At 39.2% G+C, this 27,303-nt stretch overlaps 1 protein-coding gene across 3 annotated transcripts in view; it reads right to left on the bottom strand.

Annotated features, from left to right (window-relative positions):
* The window catches only part of klhl6 (kelch-like family member 6), a 72,878-nt gene that overhangs the window by 40,637 nt on the left and 4,938 nt on the right, over window positions 1-27,303 (bottom strand). Inside the window, exons 2-3 of one of the 3 annotated variants that reach the window (XM_069899320.1) lie at window positions 25,815-25,956; window positions 9,850-10,015 (exon numbers count right to left, since the gene is read on the bottom strand). In XM_069899320.1, the coding sequence (XP_069755421.1) occupies window positions 9,850-10,011 (162 nt within the window). In that variant the 5' untranslated portion in view covers window positions 10,012-10,015; window positions 25,815-25,956. Of the gene's footprint in view, window positions 1-9,849; window positions 10,016-11,546; window positions 11,861-25,814; window positions 25,957-27,303 lie in introns of those variants that run through there. The other 2 variants (XM_069899319.1, XM_069899318.1) reach the window with 2 other exon arrangements.

Here is a 27,303-nt window from a genome sequence, read left to right as displayed (position 1 = left end):
TTTCTTGCAGTTTAATATACATATTTTTTATAAATCTTTTGATTAACATTGTATCTGTAATCACATATTCAAGGTTACTTCCCTCTGGTAAACTCAAGTTGCTTCCTAATTTATCTTTCAAGTAGGATCTCAGTTGGTAATATGCCAGCGCTGTATCTCCCGTTATATTGTACTTATCTCTCATTTGTTCAAAGGATAAGAATCTACTTCCTGAAAAACAATTTTCTATTCTTTTAATCCCTTTTTTTTCCCATTTTCTAAAGGCAAGGTTGTCTATTGTAAAAGGGAGTAGCTTATTTTGCGTCAATATTAGTTTTGGTATTTGGTAATTTATTTTATTTCTTTCTACATGTATCTTCTTCCATATATTGAGGAGATGGTGTAATACTGGAGAAGTTCTATGTTGTACCAATTTTTCGTCCCATTTATATAATATGTGTTCAGGTATCTTTTCCCCTATTTTATCTAATTCTAGTCTCGTCCAGTCTGGTTTTTCCCTTGTTTGATAAAAATCTGATAGGTACCTTAATTGTGCGGCTCTATAATAATTTTTGAAGTTTGGCAATTGTAAGCCTCCTTGTTTATACCATTCTGTTAATTTGTCTAGTGCTATCCTCGGTTTCCCCCCTCTCCATAAAAATCTCCTTATTATTTTCTTTAACTCTTTGAAGAATTTTTCTGTCAGTTGTATTGGCAATGCCTGAAATAAGTATAGTATCCTTGGAAAAATGTTCATTTTAATACAGTTTATCCTTCCTATCAGTGTTAGTGGTAGCTCTTTCCAATGCTCTAAATCGTCCTGTAGTTTTTTCATTAGTGGATTGTAATTGAGTTTATATAATTGGCCTAGATTTTTGTTTATTTGCACACCTAGGTATCTTATTGCCTGCGTTTGCCATCTGAATGGGGATTCCTCCTTAAATTTTGAGAAATCCGCGTTATTCATAGGCATTGCTTCACTTTTATTTACGTTTATCTTGTATCCCGACACTTCTCCATATTCCTTCAATTTCTTATATAGTTCTTTTATTGATAGTTCTGGTTCTGTTAAGTACACTATCACATCATCCGCAAACAGACTGATTTTATATTCCCTGTCTTTTATTTTTATTCCTTTTATATTATTATCTCTTCTTATCGATTCTGCTAGTGGTTCTATAGCTAGCGCAAACAATAATGGTGATAGTGGGCATCCCTGCCGCGTTGACCTGCTTAAGTTAAATTGCTTTGATACATGTCCATTTACTGTCACTTTCGCTAACGGTCCCTTATATAATGCTTTAATCCAATTAATATACTTCTCCGGTAAACTGAATTTTTGCAATACTTTGAACAAGTAATTCCATTCTACTCTGTCGAAGGCCTTCTCTGCGTCTAAAGCAACTGCTACTGCCGGTGCTTTATTTCCTTCTACTGCATGAATTAAGTTAATAAATTTACAAATATTGTCTGTTGTGCGTCTTTTTTTGATAAATCCAGTTTGGTCTAAATTTACCATTTTCGGTACCTGTTCTGCTAATCTGTTCGCTAATAGTTTAGCTATTATCTTATAATCTGTGTTTAGCAAAGATATTGGTCTATATGACGCTGGTGAGAGTGGATCTTTCCCTTGTTTTAGTATCACTGTAATTATTGCTGTTTTACATGAATCTGGTAAGTTTTGTGTCTCATCAATCTGGTTGATTACATCCAGGAGGGGCGGTATTATTAGGTCTTTAAATGTTTTGTAGAATTCTATTGGGAGTCCATCCTCTCCTGGTGTCTTATTATTTGGTAAATTTTTTATTATCTCTTGTATTTCTACTGTTCCAAATGGTTCTGTTAATTTATTTTGTTCCTCTATTTGTAGTTTTGGTAGTTCAATTTTAGTCAAAAATTCATCTATTTTCCCTTCTTTCCCTTCGTTTTCGGTTCGGTATAATTGTTCATAGAATTCTCTGAAGTTTTCCTTAATTTCTTTTGGATTATATGTAATTTGTTTGTCTTTTTTCCTTGTTGCCAATACCGTTTTCTTAGTTTGCTCTGTCTTAAGCTGCCATGCTAGGATTTTGTGTGTTTTTTCCCCTAGTTCATAATATTTCTGTTTTGTCTTCATTATATTCTTCTCCACCTTATATGTTTGTAATGTTTCATATTTTATTTTTTTATCCGCCAATTCTCTTCTTTTGGTTGTATCTTCCTTTATTGCTAATTTTTTTTCTATGTTTATTATTTCCCTTTCCAACTGCTCTGTTTCCTGATTATAGTCCTTCTTCATCTTGGTTGCATAACTTATTATTTGCCCTCTAATGAATGCTTTCATTGCGTCCCATAGTATAAACTTATCTTCCACTGATTCCGTATTTACTTCAAAGTACATTTTTAATTGTTTTTCAATAAATTCTCTAAAATCCTGTCTTTTAAGTAGCATGGGGTTTAATCTCCATCTATACATTCTTGGAGGGATGTCTTCTAGCTCTATTGCCAATAACAGGGGTGAGTGGTCCGATAATAGTCTAGCTTTATATTCCGTTTTCCTAACTCTCCCTTGTATGTGGGCTGATAACAGGAATAGGTCTATCCTTGAGTATGTTTTATGTCTAGTCGAGTAGTATGAGTATTCCTTTTCTTTTGGGTTTTGTTTCCTCCATATGTCCACAAGTTTCATTTCTTGCATTGATTTAATTATAAATTTGGTTACTTTGTTCTTCCTGTTAATTTTTTTCCCCGTTTTATCCATATTTGGATCCAAATTCAGATTGAAATCCCCTCCTATTAGTATGTTCCCTTGCGTATTAGCTACCTTCAAAAAGATATCTTGCATAAACTTTTGATCTTCTTCGTTAGGTGAATATATATTAAGTAGATTCCAAAGCTCTGAATATATCTGACATTTTATCATAACATATCTCCCTGCTGGATCTATTATTTCCTCTTCTATTTTAAATGGCACATTTTTGCTAATTAATATAGCCACTCCTCTTGCTTTTGAATTATACGATGCTGCTGTTACATGTCCTACCCAATCTCTCTTTAATTTCTTGTGCTCCAATTCAGTTAAATGTGTTTCTTGGACAAATGCTATATCTATTTTTTCCTTTTTCAGTAAATTTAGTAGTTTCTTTCTTTTAATTTGGTTATGTATTCCATTAATATTTAGAGTCATATAGTTCAGCGTAGCCATTTTATATTTTGTTTATCTTCTCTTTCCGTTTTTCCATCATTACCTTTCCTCCTTTTCCATTTCTGTTTTCTTATTTTCAACTCTTTACCAGACAACATTCCTACAACATCCAACATTTTCCTTATTCTCCTATTTCTATCTTCTTTATCCCCAATCTCCCCTTCCCCTCCTGAGTTGCCCTTTATCCCTTGTCGGACAACCACATCTCCCCTCTCCATTTGGATTTGCGAATCCACTCGCAAGCGTCAACTGATTTTGCAGTGACCGCTCTTTTCCCCCCACCCAGCCCCCCCCAGAAAAGATTTCGTTTTTTATATGTCACAAAGGTCACTCTTTTAGTTCCCTCCTTATTCTCTCTATTCCATTACCTTCCCTTATTAATTCTTGTCTATACTTTCTATGTTTTCCTCTAATTACAGATACTTTCACATATGCCCGTTGTCTCTATTCACTCTTATACCTCTTTACCCGCATACATATCAATCGTGGTCATTTTTACCCTCCTTACCCGTCTTCATCCCTCAGTCTATTTTTGTCTTTACCCACATACATATCAATCGTGATAATTTTTGCTCTCATTACCCGTCTTCATCCCTCAGTCTATTTTTGTAATTGTTCTGCAAATTTTCGTGCTTCTTCTGGATCCGAGAATAGTCTGTTTTGTTGTCCTGGAATAAATATTTTCAATACCGCAGGATGCTTCAGTGTAAATTTATATCCTTTCTTCCATAAAATCGCTTTTGCTGCATTGAACTCTTTTCTCTTCTTTAGGAGTTCAAAGCTTATATCTGGATAAATGAAGATTTTTTGCCCTTTATACTCCAGTGGTTTGTTGCCCTCTCTTACTTTTTCCATTGTCTTCTCCAGCACCTTTTCTCTTGTAGTATATCTTAGGAATTTTACTACAATAGATCTTGGTTTTTGTTGTGGTTGTGGTTTAGGGGCCAATGCTCTATGTGCCCTTTCTATTTCCATTTCTTGCTGTAGTTCTGGACATCCTAGGGCCTTAGGGATCCATTCTTTTATAAACTCCCTCATATTCTTGCCTTCTACATCTTCCTTAAGGCCCACTATCTTTATGTTATTTCTTCTGTTATAATTTTCCATTATATCTATTTTTTGGGCTAGTAATTCTTGTGTCTCTTTAGTTTTTTTATTAGATTCCTCCAATTTCTTTTTTAAGTCTTCTACCTCCATTTCTGCTGCTATTGCCCGTTCTTCCATCTTGTCCATTTTTTTCCCCATTTCTGTTAAGGTCATATCCATTTTATTTATTTTCTTTTCTGTGTTGTTTATTCTTCTTCTTAAATCATTGAATTCCTGTGTTTGCCATTCTTTAAATGACTCCATGTATCCTCTAACAAGAGCAAGTACCTCCTTTACCTTGCCTATCTTTTCTTCTTCTATTTCCCTGTACTCTTCCTCTTCCTCTTCTTCTTCCTCTAGGTTGACCATCTGTTGTTTCTTTGCTGCCCTTTCCTCCTCTTCTTTCTTGTTTCCATTGTCTTCTGTGGTGTCTTCTTGCTGCAGGTGTTCTGCAGCTGTCGTTGCCGGCTGTGGAGATCGACTCCCCAGCTGGTCCCCCCTCCCGTCGGTGTGTTTTTTTGTATGCGCATCGCGCATGCGCGAGGAGTCGCGCATGCGCGGTTGCGCACTTTTACTCGGCTCTGTGAGCCATTGTTGTAGTTCTCTTTCTACCGACCTGAGGTAGTGGGGTCTTCTCTCCGCAGCGGGCCTCTTCGGACAGGTAAGGCCTTCACCTTTTTCCTCCGTTGTCTTCTCTTCCTCTCTTCTTTCCGTTGATTTTGATTTTTCTCCTTTTGTCTCCATCTTCTTTCCACCTTTATATTCACTTTTCTTTAACTTGTATTTCTGTGCCTTTGTATTTTCTCTCGTTTTTCCCGACTTTTCTGGAGAGGGCTGGAGTTCACCGTCCGGCCACTACTCCATCACGTGACTCCTCTTGCTGTCATGTTTTAATGTTTAAAAGAGCGAAAGCATGCCAATTGCTAAGGGGGATTACATTCAATATTTTCTGCACCAGCTCGTTCCATATAACACTCTGTGTGAAAAGCTGCCCCTCAGATCACCTCTAACTATATTTCCCATCACCTTAAACCTGTGATCTTGGAGTCCCCACCCTTGGAAAAAGACTGTGGCTTTCTACCCTTTTTATACCCCTGATAATTCTGTAAACCATTTTCAGGATCACCACCCAGCCTCCCACACTCAGTGAGAATAATTCCACCTTATCCAAGTTAAAGTTCAAGACCAATGTCTCTGAGCAAAAACATTCTAATCCAGGCAACATCCTGGTGAATCTGTTCTTCTCTCTCTCTCTCTCTCTCTCTCTCTCTCTCTCTCTCTCTCTCTCTCTCTCTCGCCCTCTCTCCCCCTCTCATGCTAGCACATCCTTTCTCTAGTGAGGTGAGCAGAACTCCGCACAATGTTTCATGTTTAAAATGTCTTGTACAGCTGAAATATTATATTCCAACCCTTATACTCAATACCACTGCCGATAGCACAATATACACCTTGTCACTACCCTATCCACCTGTGTCACCACATTCAGTGAGCTGTGAACTTGGACCCCATCAATACTCTATGGTCCCTGTTGACTATATATGTTAGACATGGTGTATTAGATGACTTGTCTGGATTAAATTCCATCTGCCACCTCCCTGTCTAACTTTCCAACAGCTCTTTGTCATTGGAAACAGTAGAAACGTATAAACTATGTTAAAGGAAGGAAAGTATGATTGGTATGGATCTATGGGCTGAATACCTGTCTCATATCGTCATATGGAGAGTCATGGAGCAATAATGGGAAATAAGGAGATGGCAGGAGAATGAAACAGGTATTTGGAGAGAGTCTTCACTCTCTGAGATAATACAAGGAATACAATATACTACAGACTACAGAATACAGGCTAAATTAGTGGACCTTTAAGTCTTTGGACCCTGACAAATTTCATCTGAGACTTAATAGATGTATCTGGTGAGATAGTTGATCCGTTGATTTTAATTTTGCAAAACTCCCTAGATTTGGGGCAGGTTCAATGGGCTGGAAAATAGTAACTGTGACTTTGTGATTCAAATTAGGAAGGACAGGCAGTTGTTGAGAAGTGACCCAACTAACAGCATAAACAAGAATGTGGGAGCGGATCGAGGAGCAGTGATCACAATGAATTAGGACAAGACACCATCTGGAGAATAAGCAAACAACTTGGATATGAAAAATAAAAAAATGTGACAAATTATATACAATTATCTTAAATACTAAAACATTATTAAAAACTAAGAAGATGATTGTTGACTTCAAATCATTGCAGGGTGTCAAACTGAGAAAGTTGTTGCACTGGTAGCAAGATGTACTGAGATGAAAACCACAACATCCTCCAGCTAAAGATTCATCAGGACATGTGCTTTCATCAAACCTTCAGGGGAAGCAGATGGAAAAGTACATATGACTGAAAAGAAACAAACAAGTGACTTCCCAAGAGAGTAGGGGAATTGAGATACTTCTTCTTCAGTGGAGAGTCAATTACCTTTGAGGAAGTGTGAGACAGATGAAGGTTGTGGAACACTTTCATATTACATCAGGTGATGTCAAGGGGTGTTTATCATTCTATTACAGCTGATGTGTTTTAGAGCTGCTCATTCAGAATAGCAATGCACAATTTATGGTTTGATGGACTCACAAAAGCTATTTCCTAATCTGAAGCCAATGTCTGAAAGGGAGAATAAGTTCCAATTCCTTGGTGTCTTCCACGTGTCCACAATGTATCCCTTCCAGTCATGTGTAATCTATTTAATCTGGTTTGTTCTTTGCTTGGAGGAAAACATTTATCCAAAACAAAGCTGCTCATATTTATCTTCATTCACATACTTTATTCCAAAGCTGTCTTACTTCTTTGTCAATTTTTTACCACTTTATCTGTTTCTTTTTCATACCCAAGTTGTTTGCTTAATCTCCAGGCGGTGTCTTGTTCTAATTCATTGTGATGAATCTGCTCCTACATTCTTGTATATGCTGTTAACTGGGTCACTTCTCAACTACGGCCTGTCATGACCTAATATCCATCTCCTTCCTAATTTGAATCACAGAGTCACAGTTACTATTTTCCAGCCCAATTAAACCTGCCCTAATACCAGGGAGTTTTGCAAAATTAAAATCAACACATCAACTATCTCACCAGATGCTTCTATTAAGATTCAGATGAAATCTCTCATGGTCCAAAGACTTAAAATTCCAATAATTTACCCTGCATTCTTAGCCCCCTGCTCTACTCACTTTACACCTACGACTGTGTGGCTCGGCATAACAATAGCACCATCTACAAATTCGCTGATGATATCACGATGGTGGGGAGTATAAAGAGAGGGGATGAGTCAGCATGAGGGAGATTGAAAACTTGGCTGAGTGGTGCACCAACAACAACCTGGCACTCAGTGTCACCAAAACCAAGGAGCTGATTGTTGACTTTCAGAAGGGAAAACCAGATGTGTACAATCCAATAATCATTGGGGGAATGAGAGGTGGAGGGGGTGGCACATTTAAGTTCTTGGAAGTCACCATCTCAGAGGATCTCTCCTGGGCCCAACACACCAATTACATCATGAAGAAAGCACATCAGCGCCTCCACTTCCTCTGGAGTTTGCAGAGGTTTGGTGTGACATTGGAAACCCTGACAAATTTCTACAGATGTGTGGTGAAAAATTTGCTGACTAGCTGCATCATGGGGACACCAATACACCTGAGCACAAAGCCCTTTAAAGGAGTGTGGAGACAGCCAAGGACATCACAGGAAAAACCCTCCCTACTATTGAGAACATCTGCAGGGAACGCTGCCATCAGAGAGCAAGGATCAAGGACCCACACCACCCAGCACATGCTCCAGAGGTCTAGGGGCCATAAGACTTGCACCACGAGGTTCAGGAACAGTTTGTTTACATTTCTTTATTTGTTTACATGTATATGCTGTGTACAGTTTTTTTTGGACTGCTAATAAGTGAGCGAGCAGAGATGCAGCACTCCTGCGGGATCCAGCTGCCCAGTTGACTGCCATCGGCTCCCCATGGGCTTTGAACGGCTCATTGGGGGAGCCAACGGTGGTTTTTATTTGAGATCCCGTGACCTAGGGGTCTGTGCCCAAGACAACAATGCCTATTAATTGGCAGCAGTCTTGAGGGGCTGCAGACTCCAGGGAAGCAAAGGACTGGAACAGGGCACCAGAAAACGGGAGACCAACCCCCATCTCAGAAGGAGAAGCAGAAGACATGACCCATGGGACTGTGACCATGTAGGTGGACCAGAGAGGGGGCTCGAGGTGAGGAACCCATGGAAGCTGCAGGCTGCTGGAGACTGGATTGAACTGGCCAGAGGGGTACCAGGTATTGGAACCGCAATGTGAGGAGGAGCTGAGGGTGCTAAAGGGTCCCTAACTGTGTCAGAGGTTTAGATCTGGAGTTTGGGTCGCCGATGGTTTGGACTGGATTCTGGGGGCTGCAAAAGTGCTGGAGGGGAATCTACGGACACTCAGTGACTTGGAGGTGGGGGAACACTCTCTCTTTTGCTTCTCTCTCTCTGACTGTAAGAGGCCCTTAGGCAATTCCTGCTGGTGTAGAATCTGTCTGCCTTACAATGGGCAAACAGAAGTTTCATGTACTACAACACTGTTTTAATACTATGATAATAAATTAAATCTTGAATCTTGAAATGGTAATTCTGCCACGCCCACAAGAAAAAAAATCTGAGGGTTGTATGTGATATCATGTATGTACTGACAATAAATCTGAAATCTGAATCTGAATCTGTATTCGGCACTATTAATGTAGTTGACGAATCCTTTCAGGAGTAGCCCTCCAACAGTCTATGGTCTTTCATTCATTTTAGGTGTAGCAGCTGATGGTTATCCTGTCATGACAAGGCATAAGTCCTTATAGACAGCATGGGATTGAAACCCCAGTCCCAATCACTGGTACTGTAAAGGTGTTGTGCTAACCATGCTTAAATCAGATTGTTTTGGAAGGATCTCATCTCATTGTCAGTCTTTGCCAAGAATGAAGATTACTTGTTGGTAAACGTCTACCTGCCTTTGGTCCAAATTGGTGCTTAATGGACATGACAGTGAGATGAAGGGCCTGTTCCCCTGCTGTGTGACTATGAATGTAAGACGTCTCAGGATAAGGTACTAGGTTAGTGCTACAAGAGTACAAAGAACTGCAGCCACAGTTTGGATCATCACTACTTTAGCACAAAACATCTGAACTTGCATTTGGCAACAAAAGAGACCTGAGCACAAAGCCCTTTAAAGGAGTGTGATTCTCAACCTTTTTCTTTCCACTCACATCCCACTTTAAGTCATCCCAATGCCATCAGTGCTCTGTGATTAGTAAGGGATTGCTTAAGGTGGTCTGTGAGTGGGAAGGGAAGGTTGTGAACCACTGCTTTAGACCCAATTGTTAGTGAAATATTTTGCTTGAGAAAAATTGTCATTGGCCCATTTCCTTTGGAGTTCTGAAACTGTGCACATAACGAGTCAATTACGAATGATTAAAACAGTGGTTTTAAACTCTTTATTCCCTCTCACAGAGCACCTATAGCATAGGAAATACTTAAAGTGGGATGTCAGTGAAAGGAAAAGGTTGAGAACCACTGGATTAAAGGTTTAATCATGGCTCACCTGAAATAAACTGGCAGCCTCCAGGATCTTCTGCACATTATGTCTTGTGATGTAGACTTTGCTGGTGTAGGTATAATCCAATAATGTCTCCATGGTATTGGCATCAACCCCTTTAATCACTATCTTTTCTTCATGTTTTTCTTTAAGATCATTACAAAACATTGCCCTGGGAGAGAAGGAAATCTCACATAAGATTCACTATCTTACTTTTTTCTCTGCCAGTTCTGTATTCCCTTTATCATTGAAACTCGATCAGCCAGAGTCAAATAGGTGGTGATGCAAATTTCATTTCAAATTGTTTTATTCACATCATTCCAACTCACCCCTTAATCTGGTACAGTGGGGAATAGGACCTACAGCATAACGCATCCACACTGATCACAAGAAACCATCCACACTAATCCAAATTTTCCTTTTGAATCTCCTTTATTCAAATTGCTGGTCTTTCATCTTATATATTAATTTTTATTCCTTATTAATCTTTCAGCTATTGGTCAATTTTTTAAATATTCTTTGCAATCCAACCTCTTATCTTTTCTCAATGATATGCATCAAACTTATTCAAAATGTCAACAAAAACACAGAAGCTATCGGTTAAGGCCAGATCTTTGAAACAGTTCTCAAATTGCTTTCACTTCCTCTGTTTTCCCCAAGTAGACACTTAATTCTTTCTTAAAGGTACGTTATTGAGAAAAAAGTCGATATAATCTGGGAATTTTTTGCCACTTCCTTCTTTTTACTGTCTTGCTTATTGACTGACTTGCCAAATGTCACAGTTTCTCCCTATTCATTCAATCAAAATCTAATAATTTTGAACTATCTATTAGATCTTTTTTAACTGCACTCCAAGGTGCAGACTGAAGGGGCCAAGATGGCCTGCTTCCATACTGTAATTGTTATATGGTTATATAGTTCTCAGACTCTCAATCTCATCACATATCGCTGTTATTTTGGTCAATCTTCATTACACAATCGCTAAGACTCTGATGCTCAAAAATAAGATTATTTAGAGGAAGTGGAGCTTTAACTATTAAATGTCCTCCTTGTTTGTGAAGAAAATCATCTCCGGTAACCCAAAGCCAACAAGAAGTAAGTGTTAAGTCATTATAAGAACAGAGTGACTCTGGAATAATCTAATCTTTGGTACTGATGGAGTTTAATTAGGTCAGGATTCACAACATGAGAAGGACAGAGCCACACAGAATTGATACAAGAGACACAAGCAACCAACCATATCTTCCCAAGAACTTTCCACTATGCTTTAACAGAACTCCTGCTGGCATGTTTTCAAATAAATAAATATATGAATGGTCTATGACAATTCACCCTTGATGAGCTGTAAAGTACAGCCAAATCCTCAGCTGATTTACTTCAACTTTTGCCATGCGAGTCTTTTGATCTTAGAGGGGCAGTAAGAGTCTCAAATGAGCTCGATATCCTCATCGACCTCTTCATAAAATCTCCTTAAAATTTCCTGTAACATACCATTTTTTAGATTTTACCTACTTTTGTGATTTCCTGTCAAATTTTAAGTCTACTATTGCCCACAAAGCTAGCTGTTTTGGTCAGTCCAAGCATGCCTGGGCATGCACTCAGTGTAGGTGCTATGCAAATGTTGTCTGAGGTCTGGGCATGCTTGGAAGGCATTTAAAGATTTTGTTGAGAATTTTCTTGGCAACTACAGAGCACCAAATTACCTCCAGCTGATTGACGACATGCTTCAGGCAGACAAAACCAGGAAATGCAGCATGTTATTGAAAATTCAAGTTCTGCATTCACACTTGAACATCTTCCCTGCTAATCTTGGTGCAGTCAGTGACGAACATGGTGAAAAGTTTCAACAGGACATTGTGACCATGGAAATGAGGTATTAGGGCAGCTGGAATCCATCAATGCTGGCCAACTATTGTTGGACACTGACACGAGAGGAATCAGATGCTGAGTACAAACAAAATTAAGCAGCAAAACATTTTTAGGTCCATTAAACTAATGCAATATGTCAGCATCATTACTAAATTTAATAAAATTTAATTTAATGTTTCTCCAAGTTCCTAAGTAATACAGCAAATATGAGATTATCTTTGTGTTTAGCTTGAAGTTGTCTATCATAATCCCCAATATTTTCAGGAAGTAAACATTTTGAAAAAAAAAAATTGTTGTCCAGTGTTAACATCAAGATCAAGGCTGCTGTCATTCTGAAGGGGGGAGATCACTGTGAGACCATTTCTTCCTGCTCATGAGTGGAACATGGAGTGGCACAGTCAGCACAGTGAATAGCACAATGCTATTACAGCGCAGGGTAAAGGAGTTTATATGTTCTCCCCAAGCCTGCACGGGTTTTTTTCTTCAGTATTTACTAAGGAGAAGGATATTAATTTGTGTAAAGTAAGGGAAATAAGTGGGGAAGTTATGGAAAAGATGATGATTAAAGAAGAGGACGTACTGGCACTTTTAAGGAAAATAAAGGTGGATAAATCTCCAGATCCTGATAAGATATTCCCTAGGACTTTGAGGGGTGTTAGTGTAAAAATAGTAGGGGCTTTGACAGAGATATTTAAATGTTATTAGTAATGGAAATGGTTCCAGAGGATTGGAGGGTAGCTCATGTAGTTCCATTGTTTATAAAAGGTACTAGGAGCAAATCCTGTGATTATAGTCCCATAAGTTTGATGTCAGTGGTGGGTCAGTTAATGGAAATATTCTTAGAGATGGCATATATAAATATTTGGATAGGCAGTGTTTGATAAGGAACAGTCAATGTGGATTTGTGAGGGGAAGATCATGTTTGACAAACCTTATTGAATTTTTTGAGGAGATTACCAGAACTGGATGTTGAGTTTAGTAAGGCCTTTGATAAGGTTCCTCAGGGAAGGTTAGTTAGGAAGGTTCAATCATTAGGTATTAACATTGAAGTAGTAAAATGGATTCAACAATGGTTGAATGGGAGATGCCAAAGAGAAGGGTTGATAACTGTTTGTCAGATTGGGAGCCTGTGACTAGTAGTGTGCCTCATGGTTCAGTGTTGGGTCCATTACTGCCTGTCATTTACATTAATGATCTGCATGATGGGGTGGTAAATTGGATTAGTAAGTATATGGATGATACTAAGATAGATGGAGCTGTGGGTACTGAGGAAGGGTTTCAAAGCTTGCAGAGGGATTTAGGCCTGTTAGAAGAGTGGGCTGAAAGATGGCAGATGGAGGTTAATGCAGATAAATGTGAGGTGTTACATTTTGGTAGGGCTAATCAAAATAGAACATACATGGTAAATGATAGGGCATTGAAGAGTGCAGTAGAACAGAGGAATCTAGGAATAATGGTACCTAATTCCCTAAAGGTGAAATCACATGTGGATAGGGTGGTAAAGAAAGCTTATAAATCAGTGCATTAAGTATAGGAGCTGGGATGTTATGTTAAAATCGTACAACGCACTGGGGAGTCCAAACTTGGAGTATTGTGTACATTTTTGGTCACCAAGGTATAGGTGAGATATCAACAAATTGGAGAAAGAGAAGATTTACTAGAATGTTGCGGGAGTTACAAGGTCTAAGTCATAGGAAAAGGTTAAATGTTAGGTGTAGAAGGTTGAGAGTGGATTTGATTGAGGTATTTAAAATTATTGGGGTATAGATGGAGTGGACATGGAGAGGCTTTTTCCTTTAAGAAATGGGGAGATACAAATGAGAGGAGATGAGTTGAGAGTTTAGGGGAAACATGAGGTGGGACTTCTTTAGAGAGTGGTGGGTGTGTGGAACGATCTTCCAAAGTGACAGAGGTAGGTTCAATATTAGCATTTAAGGAGAAGTTGGATATGTATATGGATGGGAAAGGAATGGAGGGTTACGTGTTGAGTGTAGGTCAGTGGGGTTAGATGGGAGAAAATGTTTGCCATGGACTAGAAGGGTCAAATTGACCTATTTCTGTGCTGTAATTGTTATATGGTTATATGGGTGCTCCAGTTTCCTCCCATCCTCCAAAAATGTATGGGGTTTGTAGGTTAATTAGTGTATAGGAGATGATCTCATGGGCCGGAAGGGCCTGTTACTGTTCTATACATCTAAATTTAAATTTTAAAATGTTCAATTAAAAATAATTTAATGACCCCATTTTCACCACACAGATCGATGACCCAATTTAGATTCTAAATACCTTTGTTGTGTGGAGCTGTTTCACATAGAATGGCAGAACAGACTTTGTAGGATATGAGTGCAATTTGAAGGGAGGGAAGTTTAGGGGAGATATCAGGGGTAGGTTTTTTACACAGAGTTGTGGGTGCCTGGAATGCCTTGCCGGTGATGGTGTTGGAGGCTGAAACACTAGGGACATTTAATTAGACAGACACATAGATAGAGGAAAAATAGAAGGTTACGGGGTAGGAAGGATTTGGTATTTTATTTTGGTAGGAGTACATAGGTCAGCATAACATTGGGGGCTGAAGGGTTTGTACTGTGCCTGTACTGTGCTGTAATGTTCTACGTTCATGGGCCAAATGCCTTATTTCTACTCTTATACCTTATAATCTTATGAGCAATCGAGTTGAATTGTCTTGTCTCCTAGCCTTAAAAAGCTGATGTATCGGGGTGGCGGGGGGGGTCCTCTCATCTGACCCTCATCCTTCACCACCAACAATTCATTCAGGCTAATGGGCCATCCTGATAATAAGAAAATCTGAACTGGTTGCGTTATAACGGAACAGGATAATAACATAACAATTCTCAAGACTACTCACGTTCCTCATTATTTCAGCTGATCATATCCCTCTGATCCATTTCCCTCCCTTGATTCTCCCAACATCTCTAGCTTTAGTCCTGAATTAACTCTGAGATGGAAAATTCCAAACATTCAGAAACCTCAGAGTAAGATTTTTTAGCCCTTCCTTGAGGCAAACATAAAGTCATGGCTAGCGTATGCATGGGGTACAAATAACCAGTCCCCAAAGGTGAAACTGAGGCCCTTGAATCACATGAAGTTCTGGGGTGGGTAATCATGGTGAGAGCTTCCACATGTAGGGGCCAGATTATCATATTAAAGGTTAACTTCAATCTTCTTGAGATAAGACTACTGGCAATTTATGTCTTTTAGGTGATCATCCACTTACACCAAGTGGAGTTGGAAAATTAAGCACCTATTGACCTATAAGTGTGGAAGAAAGAGGAATAGGAGTTGGCCAACTGGCCCGTCGAGCCTGCTCCGCCATTCAATGTGATCATGGCTGATTTGATGTTGGGCTCATTTCCACCTACCTATCTTTTCCCCATATACCTTAATTCCCCACAATGTAAAAATCTATCTCTTAAATATATTTACTGAGGTCACCTCCACTGCTTCAATGGGAGGCAAATTCCACAGATTCACCACCCTCTGAGAAAAGCAGTTTCTCCTCATCTCCATCCTAAATCTATTACTTGTAATGATGCTGATTTACCACAGCTTACAAACAAATAAAGAATACCCTCACTCATTTCCATCATCACATCATGAAGTCAACTTTTTATTATTATTCACTAGACTAAACTTTGCATTCTTCAACTCCCCAAACACCACCCAGCTAAACCCCTCTGACGTTCTCATGGGCTCACCGGCACACAGGTGATCCTGACACTCTCACTCTCCACCTCCTGCATCTGAGATCCATCACCCATATACCGACGCTCAACACACCCGCACATGCATGCTATTACCTCCACGCGTCGCATCGTTACATCATGATGATGAAGGTAAGTACGTGACCGCGACACACCCTGGATTTTAAGGCTATGTCTCCTCACCTCTCCCACCAATGGGAACAACTTACCTACCTTTATCTTATCTATGCCTTTCATAATATTATACATTTCTATGATCCCCTCTCATTCTTCTTAATTCAAGCAAGTACAAACACAAATGACTCAGTCTCTCCCTGTAGGTTCACCCCTCACTTCTGGAATCAACCAGGTGAACCTCCTCTGCATCACCTCCGAAGCCGATACATCCTTCCTCAAGTAAGGAGATCAGAACCACATGCAGAACTCCAGATCCAGCCTCAACTGCACCTTGTGCAATTGCAGCACAACCTACTGATAAAATGCTGATGTTTAAATCACAAAACATTTCGATATTCAGGACAGAAATTGAATCAGTTAAAATATGTGTGGTCTCTGGGTTATGCATAATCATTTCCATACGTTAGCACTTCCTCCCTCCAGCAGATGGTTCCTGGGATTTCATTGGCAGGGTCCTCTTTAAGAATGGCCAGGAATCATTACCAAGTAACCTAAACTCAAACAAATGCTTTGTCACTCACAATATGGTCTCAGATGAGGACATCTCAGTTCCAAATCAGGTGCCCACTACTGAAATGATATCTCTGTGTGAGAATGACAAGTTAATTCCTGTTGTATAATGGAAATTTATATTTCCATCTTGTGAGGTGCCAGGACCCCATCAAGATTCAAGATTCAAGGGGTTGTGGCAAGATGGCTTAGAAGACAGACGTGCAATTCCACCCTTCACCAGCTAGTCTTTTAAATACTCATTTTTAAAATTTATAAAAGTGATTAAAAGTAGTATTTACAGTTATTGGAATACTACCAATGTGAAAAAAAACGAAAGCTCAATTACAGAAGAAATTACCTTTCAAGGGTGCTGAAGAATTGAGGCCTACCTGTCCAGATGAAATCACGGAGTCGTCAGTGGGAATCCCCAAGACTCAGAGGACTCCTGCCTCCAAAAGATGCCGCCGGCTTGACGTCAAGCTCAGCTGGCTCTGATCCGCGCACCCGTGAAGTCTGGCGTATGGGCTGTCTGGCTGAGAGAGGGGCCCTCAAGCCCATGATATTGTCAGGTGGGCCGGGGACGTGCAGTGTTACGTCGGAGGATGGACCTGCACAGTCGCTGGTCCTACCGGGCTTGCGCGGTGCTTCAAGGGTTCAGGATTTATTACAATGTGTGTGGGCTGTGGGGGGCCCCGAGTGGCGATGCCCCGATGAGGTCGAAGTGCTGTCGTCGGGTGTTGAGACCCGCAGCCACACCGGAAGAGGAACAAGCGGTGCCTGAAGAAGAAGAAGACTTACCTTCACTGGGCAGCACACAAGAACAAATGGAGGTGGAGACCAGGGAAGGTCGGCCTCAAAGGGAGATGATGGAATCCGGAATGGAATCTATGTGTGCTGTTTTGGAAGGGATTGCCTACCAAATGGACAATATGTTTAAACAGATGTCTCGAGGATTCCTGGAAGTAAAAACTAAAATAAACTAAAATGAGCACTATGTGTGAAGACATGACAAATATGAAGCAAGATATGTCAGTAGTTAAAAGTGATGTTAGTAGATGTACAAAATCAGTTGATACAGTACAAGATAATTTTTTTTTTAAATTGAAGCATCTTTTTTTGAATGTAAAAATCAAGTTGAATGTAATGGGGAAAAAATGGAAAAAGTTGAAGATTCTTTTGTGGATTGGGGAATTCAGAAGAAATAATTATTGAAGAAAATTGATTCATTGGTAAATTAAAGTCAGAGGAATAATGTGAAAATAGTGGGTCTTCCAGAAGATATTGAAGTTTCTGTCCTGATAAAAAAATGATTCCTAAGATGTTGGGCAAAGAGATTTTTCGGGAAGGTTTGGAGTTGGATTGAGCACATAGAGGAAGAAGCAGTTCCCGGGACAATCGCCACGGGCATTTTTAATTCGTTGTTTGAAATATCAAGATAGAGAAATGATATTACGACTGGTGGTGCAGACGGCCCGACAAAGTCAATCTCCAATGATGACTCAAAATAATAGAGTATTTTAAAATGCAGATTTGAGTCAAGAAATTATTAGGCAACGTCGGGAATTTCAGCTAAAGAAGTATTGTGGTGGAAGGGTTATAAGTTTGCCTTTTGCTACCCTGCGGTGTTAAAAGTTTTTATTGTAATTTTCAATCTCAATTTTTTGAAAATGACCATGAAAATGACCATGAATTTTTGCCAATTCGTTGTCAGATTTGCGAGGAAATGGCCGATCTCCATTGTTGTCACCTAAAAGAAGGGCAAATGGAAATGGGCATAAAACGGGAAGAATGGGAAGAATGGAAAGAATGGAAAGGAAGAAGTGCTGACACGAAGTCTTCTTGATATTGAAGACCCGGAACAATCATTGGGACTGGAATCACTGGGTTGAATATATTTATTGTATTTGATTTTGTTTAATTGAATATTATATGCATGTCTGGCTGGGGGGGTGGGGGGGGGGGTGGTGGATGGCACTGAAATCTTTGACAGTCATCTGCTGCTACTGGGGTTTACCACTCCCAAATTTTTTGGGTGTTACTACCTCTGGGTGTTTTTTTTAGGGGTGATTTTTCCTTTAATTTTTTTTCTTGATGTTTTATAGGGGAGGGATTGTGATTTTAAGGATTTATAAGGGGAGCAATATTTAGTAATGTGTGATTATATTGTTAGTTTGTAGAAATGTCTAATTTAAAATTTGTAACTTTTAATGTTCAGGGGTTGAATAATCCAATAAAGTGGAAATGAGTTTTGGCCTATATTAAAAAAAAAATGAAAGTTGATATTGCTTTTCTGCAAGAAACATACCTGACTGAAAAAGAACACTTGAAATTGAAGAGGGATTGGGTTGGTCATGTGTTTTCTTCTTCTTTTAATTCTAAGGCGAGGGATGTAGCAATTTTAATTCATAAGAGTTTGCCTTTTGAATTACAATCTTTGGAGGCAAATGCTGGGAGAGTTTTGAGGGTGAATTGTAAAATTTTTACTGAATCTTGGACTTTATTTAATGTTTATGCACCTAATATAGATGATGAATTTTTTATTTTAGAAGCTTTTTTTTGATGTTAAATCAGGCTAATGCAAATATTTTAGTTGGGGGAGACTTTAACTGTGTTTTTGACCCTTTATTGGATAGATCTCCGAAAAGTATAAGGAAATCAAAGATGGCGATACAAATTGGGGCTTTGATGAAAGATTTAAATTTGGTGGATATTTGGAGAAGAGTTAATCCTAAGGAGGAATATTTTTCTTTTTATTCATCTCGGCATGATTCATTTTCCAGAATATTTGGTATTGGCACATTTATAGGGTTGATTATTACAGGCTGAGTATAAAAGTGCATTATATCGGATCATTCTTTATTGCTTTTCTCTTGTGTAAGTTCAGAAGTGGTCCATTCATCTTATAGATGGAGGTTCAATGCAATGTTACTGAAAAAACCCGAAGTTTGTTACTTTTGTTAAAGAAGTTGGTTCGGCTGGGAGTCGGAGGAGGAGCTTGGAGAGAGTTGGGCTGTGAGTCAGAGGAGGAGGAGCTTGCTGAAAGTGACAGGGTTAATTGGTCAAGGGGCCAATAAAAGGAGTGAAAGGGGAGGGAACAGCCAACGAGGAGTGGCTCAGTGAGCAGTGAAGGAGCGAATCTTCCTGGCTTTGGCTTATCAGGCTTCGCGAAAACAGGCAAGGAAAAAAGGTAAGCTGAGTTATTTCCCTTCGTATTCAGAATCATGCCAATAGGGTTAGTGCTCTGTACTGGGTGTCAGATGCGGGAACATTGGGTGACCTCCACCCTCCCAAATGGCCACATCTGCACCAGGTGTACCGAGATGCAGTTACTAAGTGAGCAAATTAGGGATAAGGAGTTGCAGATTGATGACCTGCGGCTTGTAAGGGAGAGTGAGGAGTTAATCGACTAAACTTTCAGGGCGATAAATACTCCAGAACCTGTGTCATGTAAGTGGGAAACCGTCAGGGGAGGAAAGAAAAAAAGTGAGAAAAACGGAGAGCACTCCAGTGACTATCCCACTCAGCAACAGTTATGTTGTGTTGGATTCTGTTGAGGGAGATGACCGGACAGAAGATGGCCACAGGCACCAGGTCAATGGCAATGAGCCTGGCAGAGTGGTACAAAAGAAACGAAAAAGGAGAAATGCAGTAGTTATTGGGGACTCCATTGTCGGGGGTACAGACAGGAGGTTCTGTGAGCCAGATAAGTAGACCCGCATGGTGTGCTGCCTCCCTGGTGCAAGGGTACGAGATATCACAAATTGAGTCCAAAATATTCTGAGAGGAGAGGGAGAGCAGCCTGATGTCTTGGTACATGTGGGTACAAACGATATTGACAAGAAAAGGGAGGGGGTAATGAAAATGGATTACAGTGAGCTGGGACAAAAGCTGAAAGACAGGAATGCTAGGGTGGTGAACTCGGGATTACTACCTGTTCCAAATACAAGTGATGAAAAGAATGTAAGGATAAGGAAAATGAACGTGTGGCTGAGAGGCTGGTGTACAAGGCAAGGATTTGGCTTCTTGGATCATTGGGATCTCTTTTGGGGAAGGCATGATCTTTACAAGAGGGACGGGTTGCACCTAAATCCAAAAGGTGTCAACATTTTGGCAAGTATGTTTGGCACAGCAGTGGGGCAAGGTTTAAACTAATTTTGGCAGGGGTATGGGAACCAGAGTGATAGGGAAAAGGTTAGGGAAGATAAAGTAATGGCCAGGAAAAGTAAAATAGGAAAAGTAATGTTGGGAGGAGAAAGTAAAAAAATCAAATGGTGAAGTGAGTTTTCGGGTCAATGATAGTGTTAAGAAAATTACAAAGAAAAATAGTGGGCAGAAAAATCAAAAGAAAAGGTTACAGAAGTCACTAGATATTAAAAGGACAAAGAGCATAAGGGCACTTTATCTGAATGCCCGTAGTATTAGAAATAAGGTTAGTGAATTTGAGGTGCAAATCGGTACCCATGCCTATGATTTGGTAGCCATCATGGAAACATGGCTACAAGGTGACCCTAAATGGAAATTAAACATTCAAGGGTATCAGGTGGTGCAAAGAGATAGACAGGCTGGTAAGGGAGGTGGAGTTGCACTCTTAATCAAAGATGAGCTCCAGGCAGTAGTGAGGGATGATATAAGATCTAAAGAGCATAATGTTGAGTCCATTTGGGTAGAGATAAAGAATAACAAAGGGAAAAAATTATTGGTGGGTGTTATCTATCGTCCACCAAATAACAATAGTTTTGGCACAGGAAATAAATAGAGAGATAAGTGAGGCATGTAATAATGATACGGCAGTCGTCATGGGGGACTTTAACTTCCACATAGATTGGGAAAATCAAGTTGGTCGTGGGAGTCTGGAAGAGGACTTCATAGAATGCATCCGTTATAACTTTCTTGAGCAGCATGTTAAGGAACCTACAAGGGAAAATGCTCTCCTGGATCTAGTGTTGTGCAATGAGATAGGTAGAGTAAATGATGTAATAATCAGAGACCATCTGGGAAATAGCGATCATAGTATGATTGAATTTTTCATTTAGATGGAAGGGGAAATAGTTAGATCTAAAACTAATATATTATGCTTAAACAGGGGTGACTACCATAGGATGAGGGAGGAAATGGGCAGAGTGGACTGGGAGCACAGGTTAATTGATGAAACAGTTGAGGAACAGTGGAAGATTTTCAAATAAAGGAAAACTGGTAGCAAAAAATGAGGAAATGGCCGAGGCATTAAACAAATATTTTGTGTCAGTCTTCACGGTGGAAGACACATCTAGCATGCCCAAGTGCGGAGTTAAGGATACAAATGTTCGGGAGGGCCTTGATAAATAGTTGTTACAATGGAAGTAGTGATGGAGAAACTAATGGGACTAAAGCCAGACAAATCACCTGGTCCTGATGATATGCATCCAAGGGTTCTGAAGGAAATGGCAGAAGTTATAGTTGATGCATTGGTGGTCATATACCAAAATTCCTTGAATTCTGGGCAGGTCCCGGCAGACTGGAAGACAGCAAAGGTCACGCCACTTTTTAAGAAGGGATGTAGGCAGAAGACTGGAAATTATCGGCCAATTAGCTTGACGTCTGTAGTTGGAAAAATGCTTGACGCCGTCATTAAAGATGAAATAATGAAACTTTTGGAACGTAAGGGTTCAATCAGGCAGACGCAGCATGGTTTTAGAAAGGGAAGATCTTGTTTGACAAACTTGTTAGGATTCTTTGAGGATATAATGGGTGCGGTGGATAGAGGGGAACAGGTTGATGTTGTATATTTGGATTTCCAGAAAGCGTTTGATAAGGTGCCGCACAAGAGACTTATCAGTAAGCTACAGGACAGTGGAGTCCGGGGATGTATATTGGCCTGGATTGAAAACTGGTTGTCTGACAGGAGGAAGATTGTCGGGATAAATGGGAGTTATTCAGGTTGGCAGAGAGTGGTAAGTGGTGTGCCGTAGTGGTCAGTGTTAGGCCCACAACTGTTCATCATTTACATTGATGACTTGGAGGAGGGGATAAAATGTGGTGTAGCCAAGTTTGCGGATGACACCAAATTGAGTGGAAGAGCAAATTGTAATGAGGTTGTGGAGAGTCTCCAGAGGGATATAGTTAAGCTGGATGAGTGGGCAAAGGTCTGGCAGATGGAGTACAATGTTAGTAAGTGTGAGATTATCCACTTTGGCAAGAAAAATATAAGAGCTGAATATTATTTAAAGGGTAAAAAACTACAGCATGCTGTTGTGCAGAGGGACTTGGGAGTGCTTATGCATGAATCGCAAAAAGTTAGGTTGCAGGTGCAGCAGGTTATTAAGAAGGCAAATGGAATGTTGGCCTTCATCGCTAGAAGAATTTAATTCAGGAGTAGGAAGGTAATGTTGCAACTGTATAAGGTACTGGTGAGACCGCACCTGGAGTACTGTGTCCAGTTCTGGTCTCCATATTTGAGAAAGGATATACTGGCTTTGGAAACGGTCCAGAGGAGGTTTACTAGGTTGATCCCTGGGATGAAGGGGTTGACTTATGATGAAAGATTAAATCATCTAGGATTGTATTTGCTCGGGTTCAGCAGAATGAAAGGAAATCTTATAGAAACATATAGGATTATGAAGGGTATGGATAAGATAGATGTAGGGAGGTTTTTTGAGCCGGCCGGGGAAACTAAAATGAGAAGACACAGTCTCAAGTTTTGGGGGTGTAGATTTAGGATAGAGATGAGGAAAAATAGTTTTTCCCAGAGAGTAGTGAATGTTTGGAATTCTCTAACCAGGGAGGCTGCCTCATTAAACATATTTAAAATTCAGTTAGATAAATTTTTACATGATAGAGGAATTAGGGGATATGGGGAGAAGGCAGGTAGGTGAAGTTAGGTCATAAATTAGATCAGCCATGATCGTATTGAATGGCGGAGCAGGCTCGATGGGCCATTTTTGGCCTACTCCTGTTCCTACTTCCTATGTTCCTATGTTCGTAACAGGTCACTTTGTTTTTGGCTGAAAATGTTAATTCTTAGATAGTCGTTTTGTATTATGGGATCCACTGAAAGCTTTTTTAAGAGGGCAGATCATTAGTTATACTACGAGAGTTAAGAAACAATATATGGCAGAGAGTTTAGAGTTGGAGAAACAAATTACTGAGTTCGAGAAGGAATTTCAGAAAGATGTGACAGAATATTTTAAAAAACGGCTCTGGCAAACTTGAAATTTTGTTATAATACATTGCAAACTTATTAATTTGAGTGTTTAATTAATCAATCTAAGCAGCGTTACTATGAATTGGGTGAGAAGGCACATAAGGTACTTGCATGGCAATTAAAAACTAAACAGGTTTCATGGACTATTAATGCTGTTAAAAAGAATTCAATAGTTACCTATAAACATCAAGAAATTAATGACCAGTTTTATTCATTTTTATCAAAGATTATATACTTCTGAGGGGAAACAGGATAATGGTTCTATTGAATCTTATTTATCTAAATTAATGTTACCTGTATTAGGGGAGGAAGATGTTATGGAATTGGAATCTCTGTTTACAGATTTTGAGATTAAGGATGCTATACAGGAGATGCCAAATGGAAAGTCACTGGGGGAATGATGGATTCTCTATGGAATTTGATTTTAAAAAATTATGAAGACTTATCTTCTGTGTTTGGGGATGTACTACAACAAATAACTGAAGAACAGGTGCTACCGGAATCTTGTTCGAGTGCATTAATTACTATCATTCCAAAAAAAGATAGAGATCCATTGAAAGTGTCTTCATATAGACCTATTTCTTTATTGAATGTAGATTATAAAATTATAGAAAAAGTGTTAGCAAACTAGCTTGCCAAGTACTTACATAAGTTGATACATATTGATCAAACAGGTTTTATTAAGAATAGGAATGCATCAGATAATATTCTTCGATTCATAACTGGTCACTACTTCTTTAGCTGAATTTTTCTCTGATTTTTTGGTAATGGTGTTTGGGGTCGAGATGTTTCTAAAATGACTGGAGCTTGACAGAGTGCATTGTTCATTCTTGCCTTTGCTTAAATCAGGGCAAAACAGTGTTTTTGGTTATACACCTACATCACTGTCAAAAGAAGGAACTGCTCATCTGTGAAGGCCATCGTAAAGATGCACTGCAATACCATGAGAAAAATTTCAAAATCGTGGAAGATTAGCCTCGTGAAGCAGGGAAGTTATGTCTGAGTTATACAAGCATGTGTACAAGCCTTCACTGCTGTTCGCAACATGTTTTTGCATCTCTCTCTTCCCAGTAGTTACAAGAAATGGTTTGGTTCAGTGGAGGATGCTCTGGAGTTCATTCGTAAACTTCCTGCTCTGACTTCTAAATGACATTCTCTCTTTTCTTTCTGTTGAATGGCTGTTTTGAACCAATGATTGAATTTTAGTATGTTAAAGGTTCATTCATTGGTTTTTAAGGCTTTCATAGGGAAAGTATTAATATTGTGAGTTAATTTAATTTAGGATGGTTGAAGGATCAGAATTTGACATACTTTTATTGCATTTGTGATTAAGATTGTTCCATCAAAATGGGATAGAAATTTTTTATATCCTGAAACACATTTTTAAAAAATTATGAGAAGTCTGTAACCTTTTTTTGACACGTACAGTGATTTAGATGAAACCCGGCTTCTTTTTGTCTGGCATGAATAGTAATGGGAGTAATACTTATTATTTTTGCTTTAGACCAGGAGCATCTAATTTATACTGGAAGATGGTGGTTTTCCAGAAATAATTAGCATATTGCTGGTCTATTCGACAGCCTTGGGGAGTGGGTCGAGGGGAAAAAAAAGGGGTCGGTTAATGGGTTTCTGGCATTACCAGGGTGCTTTATTGTTATGGTCTTTTTGGTTCCAACTTATGGAGTTGTACTTTCTGGTCTGCAAGGCAGAGGTCATTGTTCATACTGAACAAACTGTTATTACCAGTGGAAATGGAATTAGAATTATTATTTATCATGAAAAAGGCCTGGAATCCAATGGGTCTCCTGTGGAATTTTTAAAATTGCCGATTCATTTAAACAGGGTAAACTTCCAGATTCATTTAATGAGGCTTGCATATCTTTAATTGTGAAGAAAATTAAAGACACACTGAATGTTCCTCCTATAGACCAATCTCCTTACTGAATGTTGATTCTAAAATTTTAGCTAATAGGATGGGGATGTCTACTCCATGTCACACCCTAACTGGAAGCACAATTTTTCGGGTTTCAGTTCCAGTAAATGTAGTTGAGGCTAATTACATACAAATTGCCCATGGGCATGATTTCACTCTGCTTGGGGACATTGGCCAGGATTGGGCCCATAATTACCATCAGTTATTTCTGAAGATCAGACAGGGGTTTATTAAAAACCAATATTCTATTTTAATATGTCATTTAATAAATATTATGTATTTTCCCTCTTGAAAAACAGAGTGTATTCTTTCACTGGATGCAGAAAAAGCTTTTGATCGCATAGAATGGGCATATTTCTTAGAACCCATGAAAAATTTAATTTTGGTGCATGGGTTAAATTATTGTATTCACAGCCATCTGCCACAATTCTTATTAATTTACAACAATCTCAGCCTTTCAATCTGCAACATAGCACTCATCAAGGATATCTTTTAAGTCCTTTATTATTTGATCTGGAGATGCAAATGCATCTTGTGAGTGTTGGGAATTCTTCGGAATATGTAGAAAGGGATTGAACATATGCAGATGATCTCTTACTTTTCATCTCGGATCCAGTTTTCCTCTTCCCATATGATTTCTTTACTTTCACAATCCAGTCAATTTTCAGGATATAAATTGAATGTGTACAAAAACAAACTTCTTCCATTGAATTCTTCTGCAGCATTGTATGATGGTTCTCCTTTTAAGATTATTAAAAGTCAATTTACCTTTTTAGCATTACAATTACAAAGAATCATAAACATCTTTTTTGGGAGAATTATCTTGCTATGCTTAAACAAGTGAAGCATAACAAGATAATATATCCTCTGGTGTTTGCTGATCTTTCCCTGGGAAGCAAGTGCTGGCTGTCTGCCCTAACTATGCCTCTTATGATCTTATAAATATCTATCAAGTCTCCTCTCATCCTTCTACGCTCCAAAGAGAAAAGTCCCAGCTCTTCTAACCTTGCCTCATAAGACTTGTTTCCCAATCCAGGCAACATCCCGATAAATTTCCTCTGCACCCTCTCCATGGGTTCCACAACTATCCATATCATTTTTTTGAATTGTATTATTCATATTTTTTTTATTAAAACCAATTAAAATATTTTAAAAAGAAAACTGAACAGCTTCAGACACTTGAAATCTGAATTTAAAAAATCAAATGCTGGAGGCATTCAGTAGGTCTCAGAGTCCATGTTTCAAGTCAAAATTAGAAGATCGAATCTGTTCTGCAACTCCACCCTGAGCTGAACAGTTCTCACATCTAGTTCCAAATTCCTGCTTTTTCCCCATATCCCTTGATACCTTGACTATCAATCTGCTCCTTATCTCCCCCATTGATCCAGACTCCACATCTGTAGGTGGCAACGAATTCCACAAATCCATGACCCTCTAGCTAAAGAAAATTTTCCTCATCTCTGTTTTAAATGGGTACCTTCTAATTCTAAGACTGTCCCTTCTTGTCCTGGATTCACCCACCAGGGGAAACATCTTATTCACATCTACTCTGTCCAATCCTTTCAGCATTCAAAATGTTTCAATGAGATCCCCTCGCGTTCTTCTATACTCCAACAAATATAGTTCAAGAGTCTCTAAACTTTCCTCATATTTTAGCCCTTGCATTCCAGGAATCATTCTGATAAATCTTCTCTGAACTCCCTCCAAAATTATTACATCCCTTCAAATATAAAGGGCCCCAAACTGCACAGTTACTCCAAATGAGGTCTCATCAGTGCCCCATGGAGCCTCATCAACACCTCTTTACTCTTATATACTATTTCTCTTGAAATGATTGCCAACATAGCATTCGCTTTCTTTACTGCCGAACCAATCAGGTGGTTAATCTTTATGGTATCCTGCTCGAGGACCCCCAAATCCCTTTGCTTTTCTGAATTTTGAATTTTCTCCCCATCTAAATAATAATCTGCCTGTTTATTTCCTCTTCCAAAATGTGCAACCGTACATTTCTCAACATTGTATTTCATTTGGTTAGGCATGATCTTCCCTTCACCTGAGCAGATGTGATGAAGACGATATAACCTGGC

The sequence above is a fragment of the Narcine bancroftii genome, chromosome 9 (genome assembly GCF_036971445.1).
Source record: "Narcine bancroftii isolate sNarBan1 chromosome 9, sNarBan1.hap1, whole genome shotgun sequence".
NCBI lineage: Eukaryota > Metazoa > Chordata > Chondrichthyes > Torpediniformes > Narcinidae > Narcine > Narcine bancroftii.
This window is presented reverse-complemented; position numbering and strand designations above follow the sequence as displayed.